Below are 20,479 nucleotides of genomic sequence, written 5' to 3'. Positions count from 1 at the left end.
GATCCAAAACAATCCCAATAAACTCTGGATAGAGAATTCTCTCTGCCTCCAGGGAGAGAACTATGGAGATTGAATGGAAATTGATACATACTTTCTTCACTTTTTCCTGTTTTTTTTTCTTCCTCTGAAGGTTGTTGCCTTTCATTTTGATTTTTTTTCTCCCAACATGATTCATGAACAAATGTGTATTTTAAAAGTTAAAAATGTATAACCAGAAAAAACAATTAATTAAAAAAAGATTATCTTGCACCAACATTCTGTGTGTTCTATACATATTTATACATGCTATAATTTTGTTCATATCCTACATACACATTTGTAATCTGCCCCATTAAAATGTAAATCTCCTTAATGCGGAATGTTAGAGGGGATACGGGAAAACAGGGACACTGATACATTGCTGGTGGAATTGTGAATGCATCCAGCCATTCTGCAGAGCAATTTGGAACTATGCTCAAAAAGTTATCAAACTGTGCAAAGCCTTTGATCCAGCAGTGTAACTACTGGGCTTATATCCCAAAGAGATCATAAAGAAGGGAAAGGGACCTGTATGTCCACGAATGTTTGTGGCAGCCCTGTTTGTAGTGGCTAGAAACTGGAAACTGAGTAGATGCCCCTCAATTGGAGAATGGCTGAATAAATTGTGGTATATGAATGTTATGGAATATTATTGTTCTGTAAGAAATGACCAACAGGACGATTTCAGAAAGGCCTGGAGAGACTTACACAAACTGATGCTGAGTGAAACGAGCAGGGCCAAGAGATCATTATATACTTCAACAATAATACTAGATGATGACCAGTTCTGATGGACCTGGCCATCCTCAGCAATGAGATCAACCAAATCATTTCCAATGGAACAGTAATGAACTGAACCAGCTACGCCCAGAGAAAGAACTCTGGGAGATGACTAAGAACCATTACATTGAATTCCCAATCCCTCTGTTTTTGCCCACCTGCATTTTGGATTTCCTTCACAGGCTAATTGTACAATATTTCAGAGCCCGATTCTTTTTGTACAGCAAAATAACGGTTTGGTCATGTATACTTATTGTGTATCTAATTTATACTTTAATATATTTAACATCTACTGGTCATCCTGCCATCTGGGGGAGGGGGTGGGGGGAAGGAGGGGAAAAATTGGAACAAAAGGTTTGGCAATTGTCAATGCTGTAAAATTACCCATGCATATAACTTGTAAATAAAAGGCTATTTTTAAAAAAAGGGAAAAAATGTAAATCTCTTGAGGACAACCACTACTTCATATATTTTTCTAACAGTGACCAGCACATAGTCGGCACCTTAAGATATACTTATCAGGGAAGGTCTTGCTTGCAGGGGAAAGGGAACTGAGCTGGGAAATCAGGAGGCCTGAGTCTGTCCTATCTTTTCTCATTCTATTTGTGTGACTTTAGCCAAGTCATTGTTCTCTCTCTGATCTTCAGTTTTCTCTTCTGTAAAGTGAAGGAAATGGACTAGATGGATGATCTCTATGGTCCTTCCTACCACTGGCACTTTTTTTACTGTTGCAAAATTCAGTGTTCTAAAGCTGTGTTCTAGCTCCACATTCGTTCTCTCTGCCGGCACGGTGAGGGCAATGCGGCAGAGTCGTAACTATGAATTTTGGCATCTGGGCAGATTCAGTTGGAAGAGGTCTAAGGTATGAACAGCCTTTGCTTGTTGAGGTAGAGGAAGACAGAGGTCATGAGATGGGAAGAAGAACTTTGCAGAATTTAAAAGCCAGAGTGTTTAAGGAGGGAGGAAATGATATACAGAAACAGAGTGTGAGCCAGGTACTGAATAGGGAATCAAGAAGAGGGATGTGGATGTCTCTAGATGACAGCAACAAGGATGTGAACTGGATAGAGTGAATTTTAAAACAGATGTTTTTTTATCTTTTTGTAGCTCAAGTACCCCTGTGGCACTCTGGAGAATTAGCCTGTGAACCTCTTCTCAGAATCGTATTTTTGTTGCTTTCATTCATAACTAATGCTAATACTAATTTTGATTAAGAGGTTAATGAAAAAAAATGCTATTTTCCCCTTAAAAGTACTTAGATCTCCTAAAATCTGTCCTCTACCATCAGGTGGAGAATCCCTGATTTAAAGGTATAGACATGTGTGTGAAGATCAAATAAAATGATGGATTTTAAGATGAAGAAACAATCTTTTTTTTAAAATTAGTTATTGGTGAGATAATTGGGGTTAAGTGATTTGCCTAGAGTCACACAGCTAGTAAATATCTGAGGCTAGATTTGAACTTAGATCCTCCTGATTCCAGGGCCAATTCTCTCATTCACTCTATTCACTCCATCACTTAGTTGCCCAAGAAACAGTCTTAAACAGGGAAAGACTGGCCCAAGAATTCTTGGGAAGGATGAGAAGGATAAGGATATCATGGCAGCCCTACCCTTCCACCCCCATAAGTTTTTCAACTTGCCCAGAGAAGGGTTTTTGAGCTTTTTGCCTGAATGTCTATAAAGCCATCCAGAGAATGAATCAAGAGATGGAATGAAACCTCAAAAAAATAAATTACGAATGAATGACTTAGCCTGTTGTGGGGCCAAACAGGCTTGCTTGAAAAGACTAGATATTTTCCTTTCCTCTCTGCTCATACAACCACTTTTGAGAATATAAAATCAACTAAAAGACTAGTTGAAATAATCAACAACTTCAGCAATGTTTCAGGATATAAAATAAATCCTCACAAATCATCAGTATTCCATGTACTACCCACAAAACCCATCAGGAAGAGATAAAAAGAGAAATTCCATTTTAAAAACTACAGACTACAGTATAAAATACTAGAAGGTCTACTGCTAAGACAAACTCAGGGATTATATGTGTATATGAACACTATTACAATGCACTTTTCACAGTTTAAAGACAGCTAAACAGTTGGAAAAACATTAATATCTTATGAAAGGGCTGAAACAATATAATAAAAAAGACAATTTTACCTAAATCAATTTGCTTATTCAGTGCCTTACCAACTAAAATACCAAAGAATCAATTCGTAAAGCTAGAAAAAATAGTAACAAAAAAAATTTGGGGGATGAGAATTAAACATTTGATAAAAATTTCTTGAAAAACTAGAAAGCAGTTTGGGAGGAACTAAGCATAAACCAGCATTTCATACTATATATATATAGATAAGGTCAAAATGGATAAATAACTTAGACATAAAAGTGGGATATTTTTAGTAAATTAAGGAAAGCACAGGAAAATGTACCTGTCAGATCTATAGATAAGGGAAGACTTTCTAACTAAATGAGATAGAGATTACAAGGAGTAAAATAGATAATTTTGATTATACAAAATTAAAAAAATGTTTTGCACAAGCAAAATTAATGCAGCCAAAATTAGAAGGAAAACAGAAAACTGGGGGGGTGGAGGTGGGAGAGAATTTTAAAGTAAATTTCTCTGATAAAGACCTCATTTCTCAAATTGGTGAAAATAAAAACAAATTTATAAAAATAAGAGCTATTCCCTACTTCATAAATGATCAAAAGATGTGAACAGGCAGTTTTCAGAAGAAGAAATCAAATTTATCAATAGTCACATGAAATAATGTTGTAAATCATTACTGATTAGAGAAATGCACATTAAAACAGTTCTAAGATACCACATCACATCTGTCAAACTGGCTAACATGACAGAAAAAGGAAAATGACAAATGTTGGAGGGGATGTGAAAAACTCAGGCTACTAATACAATATTGGTGGAGTTGTGAACTGATCCAACCATTTTTGGAGAACAATTTAACTAGAAAATTATAAAATTATAAAACTGTGCATATCTACTGATAAGTCAAAAAAGTGAAAATGGAGGGGATACCTGTTCTAGGGAATGACTGAACAAGTTGTTATGTATAAACTACAATGTATAAACTATAGTGGAATACTATTAGGTTCTAAGAAATGATGAGCATGATGTTTTCAGAAAAACCTGGGAAGACTCATGAATTGATGTAAAGTGAAATGAATAAAACCAGGGAAACATTGTACACAATAACAGCAATACTGTAAGACTACTTAATTGTGAAAGATTTAACTAGTCTGCTTAAGATAAATTATCCAAGGCAGTTTCAAAAAACTCATGATGAAAAATGCCATCCAACTCCAGAGAGAGAACTGATAAACTCTGAATGCAGATAGAAGCATATTTTTAAAACTTACTATATTTTTATTGTTTTATTTTGTTTTCTTTTACAACATGGCTAATATAGAAATACGTTTTGCATGACCTCCCATGTATAATTGAATCAAATTGCTTGCCTTCTCAAGGTGGGGAGAGGGAAAGAAGACTGGTAAAGAATTTGAAACTCAAAATTTAAAAAAAAATTGTTTAAATTTTTTACATGTAGCAAAATAAATAAAAATAATATAAAGAAAAACCACTGGGTTATCTTGAAAAGACATTGATTTTCTCTGACCCAACGGAGCAAGGAGGATAGACCATGGGAATTCTTAGACATGAGGGGATTAGACTTGAGGTTCCCAAACTGTGCCACCCAGTAAATTCACAAGGGTACAGCAGTATATTTAATTTTTTTTTAATTAACTATTTAATAAATAGAACCATTAATGTATTTCTTTTGGCCTGGTTTTCACTGTGAACAAGTATGTCTTTGTAAAAACACTAAAGGTACCTTGAAAAGAGAAAGTCTGGAAACCTCTGGATTGGGTTCAATAGCTGCTGTCTCGTTTATGTATGATCTATGACCTAGGAGTCCCACATCTCTGTGTCTGAGTTTCCTCCTCTGTAAAATGGGAAATAACACACCAAGAGCATCTACCTCAAAGGACTTTTGCAAAGATTAAGTGACACAATATATACAAACTGCTTCCCAAAGCCTTAATGCACCTTAGACATTTGACATTCTTTTCATCAATCTCAGAGTTCCAGGATCCCTAGGCTGGCTCACAAGAAAGTGTGTGTGTCAATGGAATAGAAAGCCTTCACAAGGAAGGACCTGGACCACATCAAAATGCCTTACCTCTTGCTGATGCGATATTCCACTTGTTGCTGTTTCTCCCCAGAAGCCACCACTGACCGTTGCAGCTGACGTGGAGAAGAGGGAAGAAAGCAGGAGTCAGAGGTCACAATGCAAAGGGAAGATGCCCATGGGCCTCTGGAGACATGCATATATCACAGAATCACAGAGATGGGCATGGTAAAGTGGTCAGCAGCCACTTGGGTTCACATTACTGGTTGGTGTGAACTTGATCAAGTCAGTGATCATTCTGAGCCTCATCTGTCAAATGGGAATAATAATCCCAGAACTACCATTTAGAGGAGACAGTTTTGTGTGCTGCAAAGCATTGTAGCAATGGGAGATGCTATTCTACACCCGAGCTACCTAGAACAAATGACTTATCCAGGCAGCTGGACTGATGTTAGAGAGCATCTCAGTCCAGCTGCCTGGATAAGTCATTTATTAAACCCCCATTATGTGCTAGGCACTAGAGACACAAAAATTAAAGGTGAAACAGTCCCTAAACACTGCCTTCCCCCATTCCCACTCCTCTGAAAAGGTATCCAGAATCCCTACTCCACTAAGAACTCAGGCTTCCTTTCCCTTTCTCCATAGTGCTGGGATAGTCCCCTCAAAACCCTTCTAGGTCTCTGCCCCACCCCCAAGCTGACATGGCAGCTGGAGGATCAAGGAATCATCATCTATAATTAATTATTCTAGGAAGCTGAAAGAACACAGTCCTGCCATTACACTACTATTATGTGGTATATTATATACAATACTTTACATATACTACTATATTCTATTTTACCATGTGCTATTCTATTATACGTAGTGATCCACTGAGTCCTTACCATCATCCTTGCTGCTATACTTTGTAGAACTCTTGAGGTTTCTGCATCTTTCCTAAAGTTGAATTTTCTTATATGTATTGTCTTTTCTAATCAGAATGTGAGTTCTTTAAGAACAGAAACTTTCACAGTTTTATATTTGTGTGTTCATTTATTGATTCATTGACAATACATTCTACCAGGGGGAACAAGAAGCCCAAAATCCAGGAGAAGGGTGATATGCATGCAATTAACTATAATACAAGTTAGAAAATGAGTAAGTATATAGGGGAAGTTGGAGTGATTTGATAAATGTGAAGACAGGAATCATTAATGGCTGGGGAGTAGGGGTGGGTGACAATGAACTCTATATGCAGAAGGCAGTACCTGAGCTGAGCCTTGGAGAAGAAAAAGGATGTCACTAGGTAGAAATAGGAATCGTATTTCCCTAAGAGACTAGAAGCTCCTGAGGGCAGGGATTGTCTTATCTAGACTTTGAATCTCCCTAAGCACAAATGTAGGATTTTGCTCACAGTATGCACTTGTTTCTTGAATATAACTCGATGTAATTATAATGACTAATTTGTTCCTGTAGGAGAAATGAGAAAAGGCTCTTTCCTCCCTCATTGCAGAGGTAAGGGTATTCTAGGTTGTAGAACCTGCATATGCTGTCAAATTCAGAGGATAAATTGATTAGTTTTGCTGAAAAGAAAATTTTTTTTGGTTACAAGCAATGGCTCTCTAGGGAGGAAAAGAGAAAGGATATATGGATCTAGCATATAATATTTTTTCATTTTTATTATGAACTTAATTTTCAACAAAAACAAACATTTTAACACAAATAAAAGAACAAGAAGTTTGTATTAGAAACTGAATTTTTATTATTCAGTTTATTAAGAAATCCATATGTACTTTATATATTTGTTGTTATATTATATATCTATCATATAATTATGTATATTTATAATTATGTGTATATAATTATAATTATATATGGAATATGTAATATAATAGGTGGTGCAATGGATAGAGCACCAGGCTTGGAGTCAGTAATTCAAATCTAACCTCAAACACTAGCTGTGTGACTGTGGGAAAATTACTTAATCTCTGTTCTCTCATCTATGAAATGGGGACAGTAAGAGCATCTACCTTCCAAGGTTGTTGCAAGCATCAACTGAAATGCTATTTCTAAAATGCTTAGCACAGTACCTGGCACATAATAGGTGGCCTATAAATATTAACTATAAATAAATATACAAATATATTTATATAGATATACACAAATGCATGAATATTTATACACATGTAAGCTATATTTCACACAGAGAATTTTAGTTAGAAAGGACTTCTACAGCCTATCAACAAATGGTCATTCACCCTTTCTTTGGATGATCTTTATTGAAGGACAGCTCACTATCTCCTGGAGTTCCATTGCTCATTGAGACAACTCTGGCTGTTAGGAAACTTTTCTGGACAACAAGTTTATAGTTGTGTTTTCTTGGTACCTTCTCCCAGGCACTCCTGGTTTTGCTCCCAAGCTGAGGAGGACAAATCTAATTCCTGTTCCTATGTGATATGTTTTTAAGTGCTTGAAGGCAGATATCACATGGTTCTTCACCCCACCTCCGTCCTCTGGCCCTAGCTTTCTGGGGATTAAACACTCCCAGTTCCTTCAATGTTTCCTCCTTTAAGGTGAACCCATCACTATTTTGGGATGTCCTCCTGTGGACATTTTTCCCAGATTATCAACATCCTTTCTCCACTGTGGCTCTCTAAGCTCAAGCTACTCCTTCCCAACCCTCAAATCTGTATTCCTGTTAAGCACAGGGGACACTCACCCAGGGTGCTGCAAACCCCCTAATCTTCTGGGCCTCAGAGTCGCTGACAAAGTCATGATAGAGGACAATGTAGGGCTCCAGGTGGAGTACCTCCTTCCGGACAGGCTGGAGCAGCAGATAGGGGCTGCCATTGGTCTCGTAGGCGCAGTAGAGACTGGGGATCTGGTAGTGAGTGGGCTGGGAGGGAAAGAGAAGTAGCAGTGTGAGAGAGGAAGGGACCCGGGAACAAGCTCAGCGGCAGTAAGTGCTAAGGCCCCTGAAAACTGAGATATGGAGCCACAGGCTGCACCAGCTGGCTCTGCCCCTGCCCAAAGAGGCTTTAATAGTTCATACTGGGTCCAGTTCCCTTTCTAAGAATCCTTTGGAGATACTGACTTGGCCACAAAGTCACAGAACATCAGAAATAGAAAGAACCTTGGAGGACTCCAATCTAACTCCAGTCCCACCACAGTTAGTGCCTTTACTCTAGGATTATCTCCCATTTACATTGGGTATGTGTTGTCTGTACATAGTTATTTGCAGGCTATCTCCTCCATCAAGTTGCTCCTTGAAGTTAGGGACTGTTTTTGTTGCTCTTTGTATCCCTAGTACTTAGCATCATGCCTAGTACACAGTAGATACTTAATGCTCAATGACTGAACAACAGACTAGCAGGAATCTCCTCTATATCATCACCAAAAAGTAGTCATTAAGCTTCTACTTATAGACTTCTAGTGACAGGAAGCTTGCTACCTTCTGAAACAGCCTGTTCTAATATAAGTCAATTTAACAAACATTTATTAAGCAGCTATTATATATAAGGCACTACCTAGGCAGGTACTACAACACAGAGACAAAGCAAACAAAAATCCAATCCCTGCCCTCAAGGAGGTTATATTCTATTGTTGGGATACAGAAGATAAATGGAGAAGTATACACACATACACATACACACACACACACACACACACACACACACACACACACAAACACACACACACCATAATTTGGGGAGAGATGAGAACTAATAACAAGGAGAATAGGAAGTATTTCTGATAGGATAAAGCAGGGGTTAAGCCTTATGGACACTCCAATTGTCAGTATCCTTTCTATCATATAAAGCCCAGGACTGAAGATGATACTTTCTTGTCTTCCCATGGATATGCTGCCCCTTAACTCCAGCTAAAATTTCATTGTCTTTAAAAAAAAAACAAAACTCCTATGTTACACCATTGATTCCTATTACTTCATTCTCAGTCTTGTCTCTGCCTCTACTTTTTTGAATAGAAATTTATTCTGAAATTCTGTGGGCTCTTATCTCCATTTTGGGGAGCAGTACCTGGGAACCCAAGGTCTGGCACAATCCTTCATAGGTGTCCCTTGTCTGCAGATGGGGGACATTAGGTCTTTTGATGGCCACCTCAGGTCCTGTCACATTGGATTTTTCTTCCAACAGTCTTTCATATTTCCGTATATTTCTAGCTATCCTCTTGTTATCTGGATCTGAAAGAAGGATTACAGGGAATTATAATAACCAGCACTCCCATTTCTACAGTGCTCTGTCCATCTATCTATCCATCCATCCATCCATCTATCTATCTAATCTATCTATCATCTATCTATCCATCCATTCATCTATCTCTCTACCTTTTGTTATTATTTTTTCTAGTTCTATAGATAATTTAATTGGTATGGCACTGAACAAGTAGGCCAATTTAGGCAGAATTGTCATTTTTATTATATTAGCTCACCCTACCCAGGGAGCGATTGATGTCTTTCCAATTATTTAGATCTGACTTTATTTGTGTAAGAAGTGTTTTGTAATTGTGTTCATATAGTACTTGGATTTATCTTGGCAGATAGATCCCCAAGTATTTCATTTTGTCTATGGTAATTTTAAACGGCATTTCTCTTTTCTATCTCTTATTGATGTCAATAATTTGTCAGTAATATATAGAAATGCTGATGATTTGTGTGGGATTATTTTATATCCTGCAACTTTACTAAAGCTGTTAATTGTTTCTAGTATGTTTTTGAGTGATTTTCTAGGTTTCTCTAATTATATCATCATATTATCTGCAGAGTGATAGTTTTATTTCCTCATTGCCTATTCTAATTCCTTTAATTTCTTTTTCTTTTCTTATTGCTAAAGCCAACATTTCTAGTACAATGTTGAATAGTAGTAGTGATAAAGGGCACCCCTGATCTTATTGGGAATGTGTCCAACTTCTCTCCATTACAAATAATGCTTGCTGTTGATTTTAGATAGATACTGCTTATTACTTTAAAGAAAATGGTCCCTATGCTCTCTAGTGTTTTTAATAGGAATGGATGATATATTTTGTCAAAAGCTTTTTTTGCACCTATTGAGATTATCATATAATTTTTGTTAGTTTTGTTATTGATATGGTCAATTATAGTGATGGTTTTCCTGTTACTGAACTAGCCCTGCATTCCTGGTATAAATCCTACTTGGTCATAGTATATTATCCTGCTGATAAATTGCTGTAATCTCTTTGCTAATATTTTATTTAAAATTTTTGCATCAATATTCATTAGGGAAACAAGCTAATCAATCTATCTATCTCTTTACCTATCTGGCTACCTAGCTGTCTATCTGCATATCCATTTATTTATCTATCCATCCATCCATCCATCTAACAATCAATCTATCTATTCACCTATCAAAGATCCTACAATCATAAATTTAGAGATTTAAATAAATCTTTATGTGAATTTTGAGATCTTCTAGTAGAATTCCCTAATTTTATAGTTAGGAAACAGATCTGGAAAGGTGAAAGGGTTTGCCCGAAGTCACAGAGGTAGTAAATGGCAGAACCAAGTTTGGCCCCCCAGGTCCTCTCACTGCAAGTCTAGAATTGTCTTTTTTTTGACACTCAAAGATATTGTGACAGAGGTTGTTATCCTCATTTTACAAAAGAGAAAAATAGAAGCTCGCAGTAGGTGATTGACTTGCTTTAGTGTTGGAGCAAGGAATTAAGCTCCTATTTTCCAACTTTAGGTCAAACCCTTTTACATGGGCTAAGCAGCATCTCATCAGTTTCACACAGTTACCATAGTGATTGACTAAGGTCTCAATGTTTCAGGGCATTTTTGGCAGCCTCTGCTAGCAGGTAATTGGCGTAGTGGGAATTATTCTAGACTGGAAACTAGAAGGGGTATAGTTCTAGCTCCTGCAATTTCCAATCCAATCGGTTGTGTGAGCCATGTTAGAAATTCACCTCCTCTCTCTGAGCTTCAGTTTGCCATCCATTTTGTGCAACCTGGGCAGACTCACTATACTGAAAAGAGCTTTAAATTAGGCACATATAATGTTTATATAAAACCTTAGCTATTTTAATTAGCCATGGTTACACAGATGGTGAGAAACCTCGAGGGTCTTCCTCTTCCAGATTTATTTATTTTTTGTATTTGGGTAAAGGAGGACATTTTTGGCCTCATTTCTTAGCTAGCTGTAATCACTGAACCTGTATTATCTCAAAGTGAGACCTGTTAAAGACCTTAGCTTAAAAAGACCTCCTGCATCCAGGCCCATTTCCATTTATCCTGATCTATATTTGGCCACTGGACAGATGGCTCTGGGGGAGAAAGTGAGGCAGGTGACTCTGCACAGCTTTGCCTCACTTAAATTCTATTCATTTGCAGGTAATAGCATCTTCTCCATGATGTCATGGTCCTTTTCAAGAACAAAGGAGAAATGACAATACCATGCAGAGTCAGGATTCCAACTTCTGCCTCTATCAGAGAGCTCTTTCCACTGTAACAAATGCAAAACTCTAGGAAATTCTGGAAGTTGAGTTCCAGGTTCTGAATACTCCAGAACTCTTGGACTTAAAAGAGCATGGGTTTAGAGTGGGAAGAGATGAAAGATGTTACTTAAAACAAGATCAGAGTAGTTATTTGTGGATCTCCTGTTGTTTACTTGTGTCTGATAAAGACAGTCACATAGAAATGAGCAGAACTAGGAAATCATTATATACGTCAACAACGATACACTATGAAGATGTACTCTGATGGAAGTGGATTTCTTTGACAAAGAGATCTAATTCAGTTTCAATTGATCAATGATGGACAGAAGCAGCTACACACAAAGAAAAAACACTGGGAAATGAATGTAAACTGTTTGCATTTTTGTTTTTCTTCCCGGGTTATTTTTACCTTCTGAATCCAATTCTCCCTGTGCAACAAGAAAACTGTTTGATTCTGCACACATATATTGTATCTAGGATATACTATGACATATTCAACATATATAGGACTGCTTGCCATCTAGGGGAGGGAGAGAAGGGTGAGAGGGAAAAATCGGAACAGAAGTGAGTGCAAAGGATAATGTAAAAAAATTACCCTGGCATGGGTTCTGTCAATAAAAAGTTATAATTAAAATTAAAAAAAGAGAGAGTCACATAGCCAAAATTCGTTAGAAATGAGACTTGGATGCAAGTCTTTTTGTCTCCAGACTGGCTCACTAATCCTTATGTAATGCTACTTTCAGGGATTTAGTTAGATAATGAATACATATAGCTCCCATCTGTACAGCTATATAGATATCTCTTGCAGTTTTTTTTTTTTTCAGTCACGTCTGACTCTGTGACCTCATTTGGGGTTATCTTGGCAAAGATACTGGAGTGGTTTGCCATTTCCTTCCCCAGCTCGTTTTATAGATAAGGAAATTAAGGCAAACAGGATTAAGAGACTTGGCTAGGATCCATATCTATATATGTGAGCCTTGAACCTATGTGTGAGTCAGAAGTGAGCCTGGAACATAGGTCTACTTGACTCCAAAGCAGGTTCATCATTTCTTATGGCGTGCTACATTTCAGGGGTTACATTAGATAATGAATAGTAATTGGTCCAGTGTCTCTGTCACATTCCTCTCAACAAGCCTAAGAGGCAGGCAAGTTAGGCGTTAGTCCTCCCCTTTTTATAGGTAAAGAAACTGAGACTCAAGGTCACGTGATTTCAAGCTACAAGAACTTATTAGCATTTTATAAGGGAGGAATCTGAACCTTATAAATATTAATTGGGGTGTCCAAAATCAAATAGGTAAATATCAAAGGCAAGATTTGCTCCCAGTTCCCTGATTCCTAGAGGCAGTGTTTTTCCCTTGGGTCTTGGACCCAAGTCTCTTGACTCTCAGTCCAATATTCTTTCATCTCCATCCTGAGGGCTCTTGAGGTGGTACCAACAATGAGCCATCCTCATTTTAAGAGCTCAGAGCTGAACTCCACAGCTGGACAGTTCAAGGCACAGAAACACAGGAAGACAGGTGGGATTCAAAGAAAAAAAAATGATTTCCTTAGGTAAACAGTGAGAGCAGATCCTGTGGAGTTTTTCTCCTTCACACACAGCTCCCATTGATGCTTCTCAGATCCAGATCAGTTTCCAAATCTCTGGCCTCTAAAATGTCTCTGAATTTGGCCTCTGTTCTCTCTACCCCACCCCCAAACTTGCTTCATACTTCAATCACCACTGAGATCTCACTACAGGGGTGCAGGGAGGAGGAAAGGGGAGCTTCCTTCCTTAACAATTACAAACTTAAAAAAACAAAGTATGCTCCAATCTGTTGACATATTGGTACATACAACTTGGAATGAAAACAATAAGAAAATTAAGAACATGTGTCTAAAACAGAAAAATTAAATAATTGCTATCTTCAATTCCTACATTCAGTGTGGGAAGATGAAAAATAGCCAAGAATTTTGGAATCCTAGAATCAAAAGCCACAGTAAAGTCAGTGTGAGGTAGAATGTGTTCCTGGGGCCAGTATGGCCAGCTCAGGTCCAGTTCTAACAGTTCCTGTGTGACCTATGTCAGTATCTTAAATTGGAGAAGTAGAAAAAAGATGGGGCTTGGAACCCCTCAATTCCTAGCTCCATAATTGACTGTTTGTGTGCCTCAGACAAATTACTTAACCCCCGAGCCTTAGTTTCCTCCTCTGTAGCATAAAGGCATCGGATGAGGTCCTCTCTAGGGTCCCTCCCTTCTCAGGGGAAATCCAGGAACCCTAGAAGCTACAGTTTATGAATCTGTAACAGTGTCAACCTGCATCACAATGAGGTTGTTACAAATACTGTAAGTGTTAAAAATGGTGTTACATGTGCATTTATTTGTATCGCTACCTACGTCAATACATTAAAGCATGCCATAATGGTTACAGCACTGACCCCAGACTCAAAAAGACCTTAATTCAAATTCCACTTCTGACATATACAAGTCACTCTTGCCTGGCTAGGCAAGGCACTCTATTGAAATAACAAGCCATCAAAATTATAAATAGTAGAGAAAGAAATAATCTTCTTTCACAAAGAGAATTTCGTTATAGCGAGCTTCCTACCCTGAAGTTAAAAGTCCCAGCCTCACCTATGAATTACTACTACAATATCCCTGACGTAGACTCAACCTAACTGGACAACTGGACAACTCCAGTTACAGGGAGCTCCCTCCTTCCCCAAACACTTTCGGCCAGGAATGGAAAATTTCCAGCAAACTAGTAGCTTTTTGTTGTCATTACGTACCATAGCGAAGGAACTCTCTGGAGAGACTGAGGGCGTAAGAAACATTTCCTGCCTATGACAAAGAGGGAACAATATGATTAGTTGAATCGCTCAGGCATGCCAAACACCAATAATAATAACTTTTCTATACTGTTTTATGATTTACAAAGTATTTTACCTACTACCCCGTGAAGGAGATGATAAGAATTATTACCCCCATTTCACAGATGAGGAAAATGAGTGCCCAGGATCAGGCAGTATCTGTGTGTCAAGCCAGTATTTGAACTCTAGAGACCAGCATTCTTTCCCCCTACATCATGCTAAGCCTTCTAAGTCAATACCTCCAATGTACTGCTCCCCACAAGTAAACAAGAAAGCTCATTGAGAAGGACAGCATAGACCAGAAATGGAGACGTTTGTTCTAATCCAGGACTTGCCAGCACCTCAGTGTGTGGTCCTGGGAAAATCACTCTGTTTCCCCATGTACATGAGGATTGAATGCACAAAGAATGAAAATAGAACCAAAAGAACAAAATATACAATAACTACAATGCTGCAAATAAGAGGTTCATCAGGAGGAAGCTGAACATTTGTGATGTGTTTGATGTTCAGGCACCAAATGAACCAAAAACAGGGCTTTAGTCAAGAATTCACAATGGCCATTCTCTATGGCCAAAGGACACTTATTTAGGAAAAGAGGTAACAGGCAAAATGAAGAGATAAAATAGGCACCAGGAGTGGTAAATATGAAATAGAGTTGGGAGAGCAATTGGGAGAGGGTATGGAGTAATAAGAAAGACACTATGAGCCATGGGGAAGGAATGAGGAGAAAGATACCATGAGGCAGAATGCCATGGCAGACTAACCCCAAAGGGACTGAGCAAAAATGGCATGGGCCATGGGCAGATTTATAGGGGAAATTTAATCTCAGGGATTTGACATAACTTGGACTTCTGATTGGACACAGCAAGGAGTCCATCCGGGACTTCCACAGAGGGTGGGATTATAAGGTTGAACTGATCCGCATCAGTGATCTTTCCTGATTGCATCAGGGAGTAATTTTATCAGTACTTCAAGAGCACTCAGCACTCCTCCAATTTCACCTAGTGACCCAGGATCTCATCACTTAAAATTTGGGGGGAAAAAAAAGATCCTAGAGAACAGATTATAATATTTGCTATGTGCCAGGCTCTGTACTAAGCACATTACAAATATTATCTCATTTGACATTCACAACAACTCTGGGAGGGAGATGTGATAAGAAACTGAGACAAAACCATACTATCTCAATCGATACTCGCAACAATCTTAAGGAGGTAGGAGCCACTGTCACCACCATTTTACAGTTAGGAAAATGAAGTTTAAGAGACTTGCTCAGAACCATACAGCTTATAAGTATCTGAGGCCACATTTGAACTCAGGTCTTCTTGAACCAAGCCCAGAACTGTATCTGCTACACCACTTAGCCACTCTCTCATCAGGGCAGAATGTTAATTACATTGTCAAAGTGCTTATGTGGAGTTCGATATGAAAATGAATAAGATATATATTTTTAAACTACCTTGAGATCTTAAGGTGAGCCAAGTCACACTTTAGGGACTATACTTTTCAAATATAGCCTTTTTTTCTTTTTCTTTTTAGTTTCTGAGACAAATTTTTAAAAAAAATCAATAAAAATGGAACTTGCTCTGAGAATTTCAGAATCTAAGCATTCAACCTCCAAGAATATTTATTTAATTCAACTCATATCCAGTAGAAATTCTCTCTATAGTATTACTTTATCAAGGGGTCATTCAACCCTTGATTGGAGACTAAACTGAGGAATTTCCATTGAGAAGGAACTTCCTACCTCCCAAAATAGCTCATTTCATTTTGAATATAACTCTAATTTTTAGGAAGCTTTTTCTCACTTTGAATCTAAATATCCCTTTTTGCAATCTTCACCCATTAGCTTCTATATCTGTACCCATAGCCAAACAGAACAACTCCCATTTCTCATTCATGACCATCCCTTCAATTAAGACAGCTTTCCTTTCTCTCATCTTCTCTGGACTGAACATTCCCAGACTTGCTATTTCCTTATATCTCCAAAAGTGAGGAATTTGTGCATGAGAAGAGAAATATTTCCATAATGGTATCATACAAATAAAGAACTTCCCACCCGTTTTCCTGGAACTGAAAGCAGTTCTGTCTGGGTTTGTCCTAATATTTTATTCCATCCTCCCTCAGCCTGGTCAAGGATGAAATGAAGCCCTGATCTCAGCAAACTCTTCAGGTCAAAGGAGCTGTATCAGTGAGCTGGTTCCTGCTTCCAGATCCTGCTATAAAGATCAGGATGTGGGATATTTGAGACAGTTTTAGGACTGGCCAATATTTGCCAAATAGTTATTCAAAGACCACATTTAAAAAAAAATCAGTTTTCTTATGCAGCATGATAATTATGGAAATAAGTATAGAAGAACTGCACATGTTTAACAGCTCACTTACCATCTAAGGGATGAGGTGGGGGACAGGAAGAGAGAAAAAATTTTGGAACACAAAGGTTTTGCAAGGGTTAATGTTGAAAACTAACTGTGCATATATTCTGAAAATAAAAAGCCTTAAAAAAAATCATGATACATGGTCTTTCTTCTAGTATTTGTTTTAAATAACTCATTTAAAATTCTATCATAGGCTGCAGATATTTTCCTTTAACAATATCCTGTCCTCCCCACTCCAGCCCTTCCTAATAAAAACAAAAACAAAATTCAAGTAAAGATAACAGAGGCAAAGATCATGTTTGACTGTCTCTAAGGAGGAGAGGAAGACATGTGCTTTAGCAGTCCTCTAGGATTAGGGTATTCTTTCTTTCTGCCTTTCTTTTCTTTATCTTTTCTTTTTGCTGAGTTAAATGACTTGCCCAGGGTCACACAGTTAGGACATATTAAGTGTCTGAGGTCAAATTTAAACTCAGGTCCTCCTGACTTCAGGGCTGGTACTTTATCCACTGCACCACCTAGCTACCCCCAGGGTATTCTTTCTTAAGAACAAAAGAGATATGTTTTTGGATATCTCAGTCTAAATTTCTATTGGATGTCTAATTACACTTGTTATAAACTCTTTGTTCTAAATACTGGACTTTGCTTTCAGGAAAAATCTTTTAATGACTCCAAATTCTCCCTGAAAGAAAAGTCCATATTTTAAAATATCATTATTGTATTCATTTTGATTAGTTACATGTCATGGATTACTATATTTTTAAAAGAAGTTTATTATGAGTATCACTCAAACAGCAATGAACAGACCCATGATCAGGGTGGATATGTTATAATAAATAACAAGAAACTATGAAGAAGAACCAACATAAAGGATATTAAAATTATATATATATATATATATGTATATATGAAAACTTAGTAGAAACTCCATGTACTCCCTTGTACCTGTAATATCAAGTGAAACTATGAAACGTCTATGTATGTTATATGAACAAAATGGAGTAAACTTAAAGAAGGATTTGGACAAGGGTCACCTGAATGAGCAGGGATGGATAGGTTGCTATTGAGATCACTGAAAAAAGCATCCTCTTTGAGGTCACAGTTCCATTTGAGAATTGCACAAACAAAATCAATGCAAGTAGAATAAGAAGATAAATTACTGAGTGGAAAAATATTTGCTTGAAATATCTGATATCCAAGATATATAAGAAACTGGCATAGAGTCTTTCCTTCATTCCCTCTCTCTCTTCTTCCTTCCCTCTTCCCCACCCCTCTCTCCTTTCTAATATGACTAAGAACCATCACAATAGATAAATGGTCAAATGATATAAACAAATAGTTTTCAAAAAATAAATAGAAAATATGAATAACTATATGAAAACACATTGCAAATCATTAATAAGAGAAATGCACATTTAAAAACTCTGAAGAATCCCCTAACATTCATCAAATTGGCAAAGATGATAAAAGATGAAAATAGCCTATGTTGGAAGGACCTTGGGAAGACAGGCAGATCAAAATAATGTTGAGGCACCTAGGACTGGTTTAATTATTCTGAAAAACAATTTTGAATTATGTTTCAAAAATTAACTAAACTGTTTGTAACCTTTGACGCAATAATACCACTTTTGGACATATAACCCAAAGAGATCAAAAATGGAAAATTAGATTTTCAGTGGAATATTTAAATTTTATTTTTAGACATAAATATGAGGCATATTAAAAAGTAGGTGCTTAATAAATGTTTGCCTGCCTACTTGACTGACTGAAGTAATGCAAAAGGAAGAAAGTAGAGCCAGAAGAATTTTCACATTGACTGAATGAATAAATACTGTTTTTGTTTATTCAACCAGTCTGTATGCAATGAATGCATGGTGCTAGATTTTGAGGAAAGATACAAAATTTAGCTAAAATTAAGCTCTTTTAGTAGTAGCAAAGTAGGGCAGGCTGAGGATAGGGTGGGGTGGGATTCCATCTATTGGGGAATGACTAAACAAATTATGATACATGAATATAATATAATATCACTGTGCTATAGAAATGATGAAATTGCCAGTCTCAGACAAACTTGTGAAGACTTTTACAAATGGATGCAGAATGATGTTAGAAGAAACAACAGAACCATTTATATGATAACATAACATTACAAGAAAAATAATTTCAAAATACTTGATAATTTTGGTCATTGCCAACTCTGATTCCAAAGCACTGATAATGAAACATGGTCCCTAACTCTTGACAGAAAAGTGATAGAATCAAGATGAAGAATCAGACAAACAATTTTGAATTCAGCCAACAGGAGAAATTGTTTTGCTTGACTTGTTTTTTCTTTTCTTTTTTTTTTTTTTATTAAGAAGTAGGAAAGGGCCTATAGGGAAAGGAAAGGGAAGCAAAACAAAATGAAAAGAAAAGGTCATTGAGGTATGGTTTTTAACCAAATAAAGGAACAGAAGGAAAGTCTGGAGGAACAGTACAACTTTGAAAGCTATTTTTTTTTTTTTTACTTAAGCAAAAAGCAAATTGTACATAACAGAGATCTATCTGGAACTTGGTGTACAATACTTTTTTTTTTTTAGTTTACTATGCATATGGAAACGCCTCTATTGTTTGTTAAATTCAGAATTTAAAACAAGTTTAATTCAGATGTTGTCCTTGCCTCCTTGAAGTTCATGCTTCAGAGATGGGCTGCACTAAATGATCCCTGAAAACCCTTACCCCTAATAGTCTGATTCCCTCTGTCCCATCTATGCTCCTACCTGGAAATAAGCAAAAGCTAAGTAATCCAGAGCATCTTCTAGGCTCCCTTCATCCTCTGTATTCCACTCCCCATAGGAGCCTCGGAAGAGGCTGACGGCCACTTCCAGCCATGTGATGGCGTGATAGTAATCGCCCATGTCATAGGCCACCTACAAGAAAGCAGAAAAGTCACCATAAAGGCCTTACCACTACCACCACTCCCAGTCACCTCCACAAGTAAGGAAACAACATAGAAACTCAAGAGATAAGGGAGCCTCTTGATTTCCTATGGAAATTTGTATCATCACCAACTTTCAACTCAAAGCTAAGTGGAAGGATTCATAGCATTGGAAAGGACACTGACCTTGAGAGTTAGTAGATCTAGGTTAGAGTACTGAATCTGCAACTTACCAAATGTTTGTTTGTTGGTTGTTGGTTTTATATTGGATTAAAAAAAACCCTGATTTTTCTAAGTTTATTCAATAGGAAAAGGAGATAGTAGTATTTGTACTATTTTTTTATTGTGAGAATCAAATGAAAAAATATATCTCAGGTATTTTATAAATACTTTATTTCTTTAATGCCTCAAATTATTGACTAAATTATTACTTAATGTCTCTTTGTGGCACATAAGTGACTTTCTGTTCCCAAAGGCTCTGCTTCTGGTTCATGGCATATTTCAATATATCCAACCAAGCTAGAAATCTTTGGGTCTGAAGACCAGTCTAGCTAAGTTCAGAGAGTCTCATAACCAAGTTTGCCATAGAAGCCAGAGCAGGTCTCAAAGACCATCTACTAAGTTTGGGAATAATACATGAAAGCTTCAAGGTTGGAGGCAGTACCCATACCTACACCATCACAGAGTCTTAAATGATGAGGAATATGGCAACTTGGTGACACAGTGGATAAGAGAGCTGGGATCAATCCATAGTCATGTAGACCTGAGTTAAAATCTAGCCTTATACACTTATTAGCTATGTGAGTTTGGGCAAGTGATTTAACCTCTGTCTGCCTCAATTTCCTCAACTGGAAACTACTACTGGAAACAACTAAAATAGTGATAATAATAGTCCTCTGTCTCTCACAATTGTTGTAAGGATCAAATGGGTTAATATTTCTAAAGTGTT

General features: G+C 37.2%; 1 protein-coding gene across 1 annotated transcript in view; it reads right to left on the bottom strand.

The window, feature by feature from the left end:
• The window catches only part of P4HA3 (prolyl 4-hydroxylase subunit alpha 3), a 48,385-nt gene that overhangs the window by 6,957 nt on the left and 20,949 nt on the right, over positions 1 to 20,479 (bottom strand). Inside the window, exons 4-8 of the mRNA XM_031961418.1 lie at positions 19,373 to 19,522; positions 14,161 to 14,212; positions 8,964 to 9,127; positions 7,646 to 7,822; positions 4,999 to 5,063 (exon numbers count right to left, since the gene is read on the bottom strand). Of these exons, the coding sequence (XP_031817278.1) occupies positions 4,999 to 5,063; positions 7,646 to 7,822; positions 8,964 to 9,127; positions 14,161 to 14,212; positions 19,373 to 19,522 (608 nt within the window). The remainder of the gene's footprint in view (positions 1 to 4,998; positions 5,064 to 7,645; positions 7,823 to 8,963; positions 9,128 to 14,160; positions 14,213 to 19,372; positions 19,523 to 20,479) is intronic.

This window comes from Sarcophilus harrisii, chromosome 3 (genome assembly GCF_902635505.1).
Source record: "Sarcophilus harrisii chromosome 3, mSarHar1.11, whole genome shotgun sequence".
NCBI classification, from domain to species: Eukaryota; Metazoa; Chordata; class Mammalia; order Dasyuromorphia; family Dasyuridae; genus Sarcophilus; species Sarcophilus harrisii.
The sequence above is the reverse complement of the archived record's forward strand: the minus strand, read 5'-3'. Positions and strand labels throughout refer to the sequence as shown.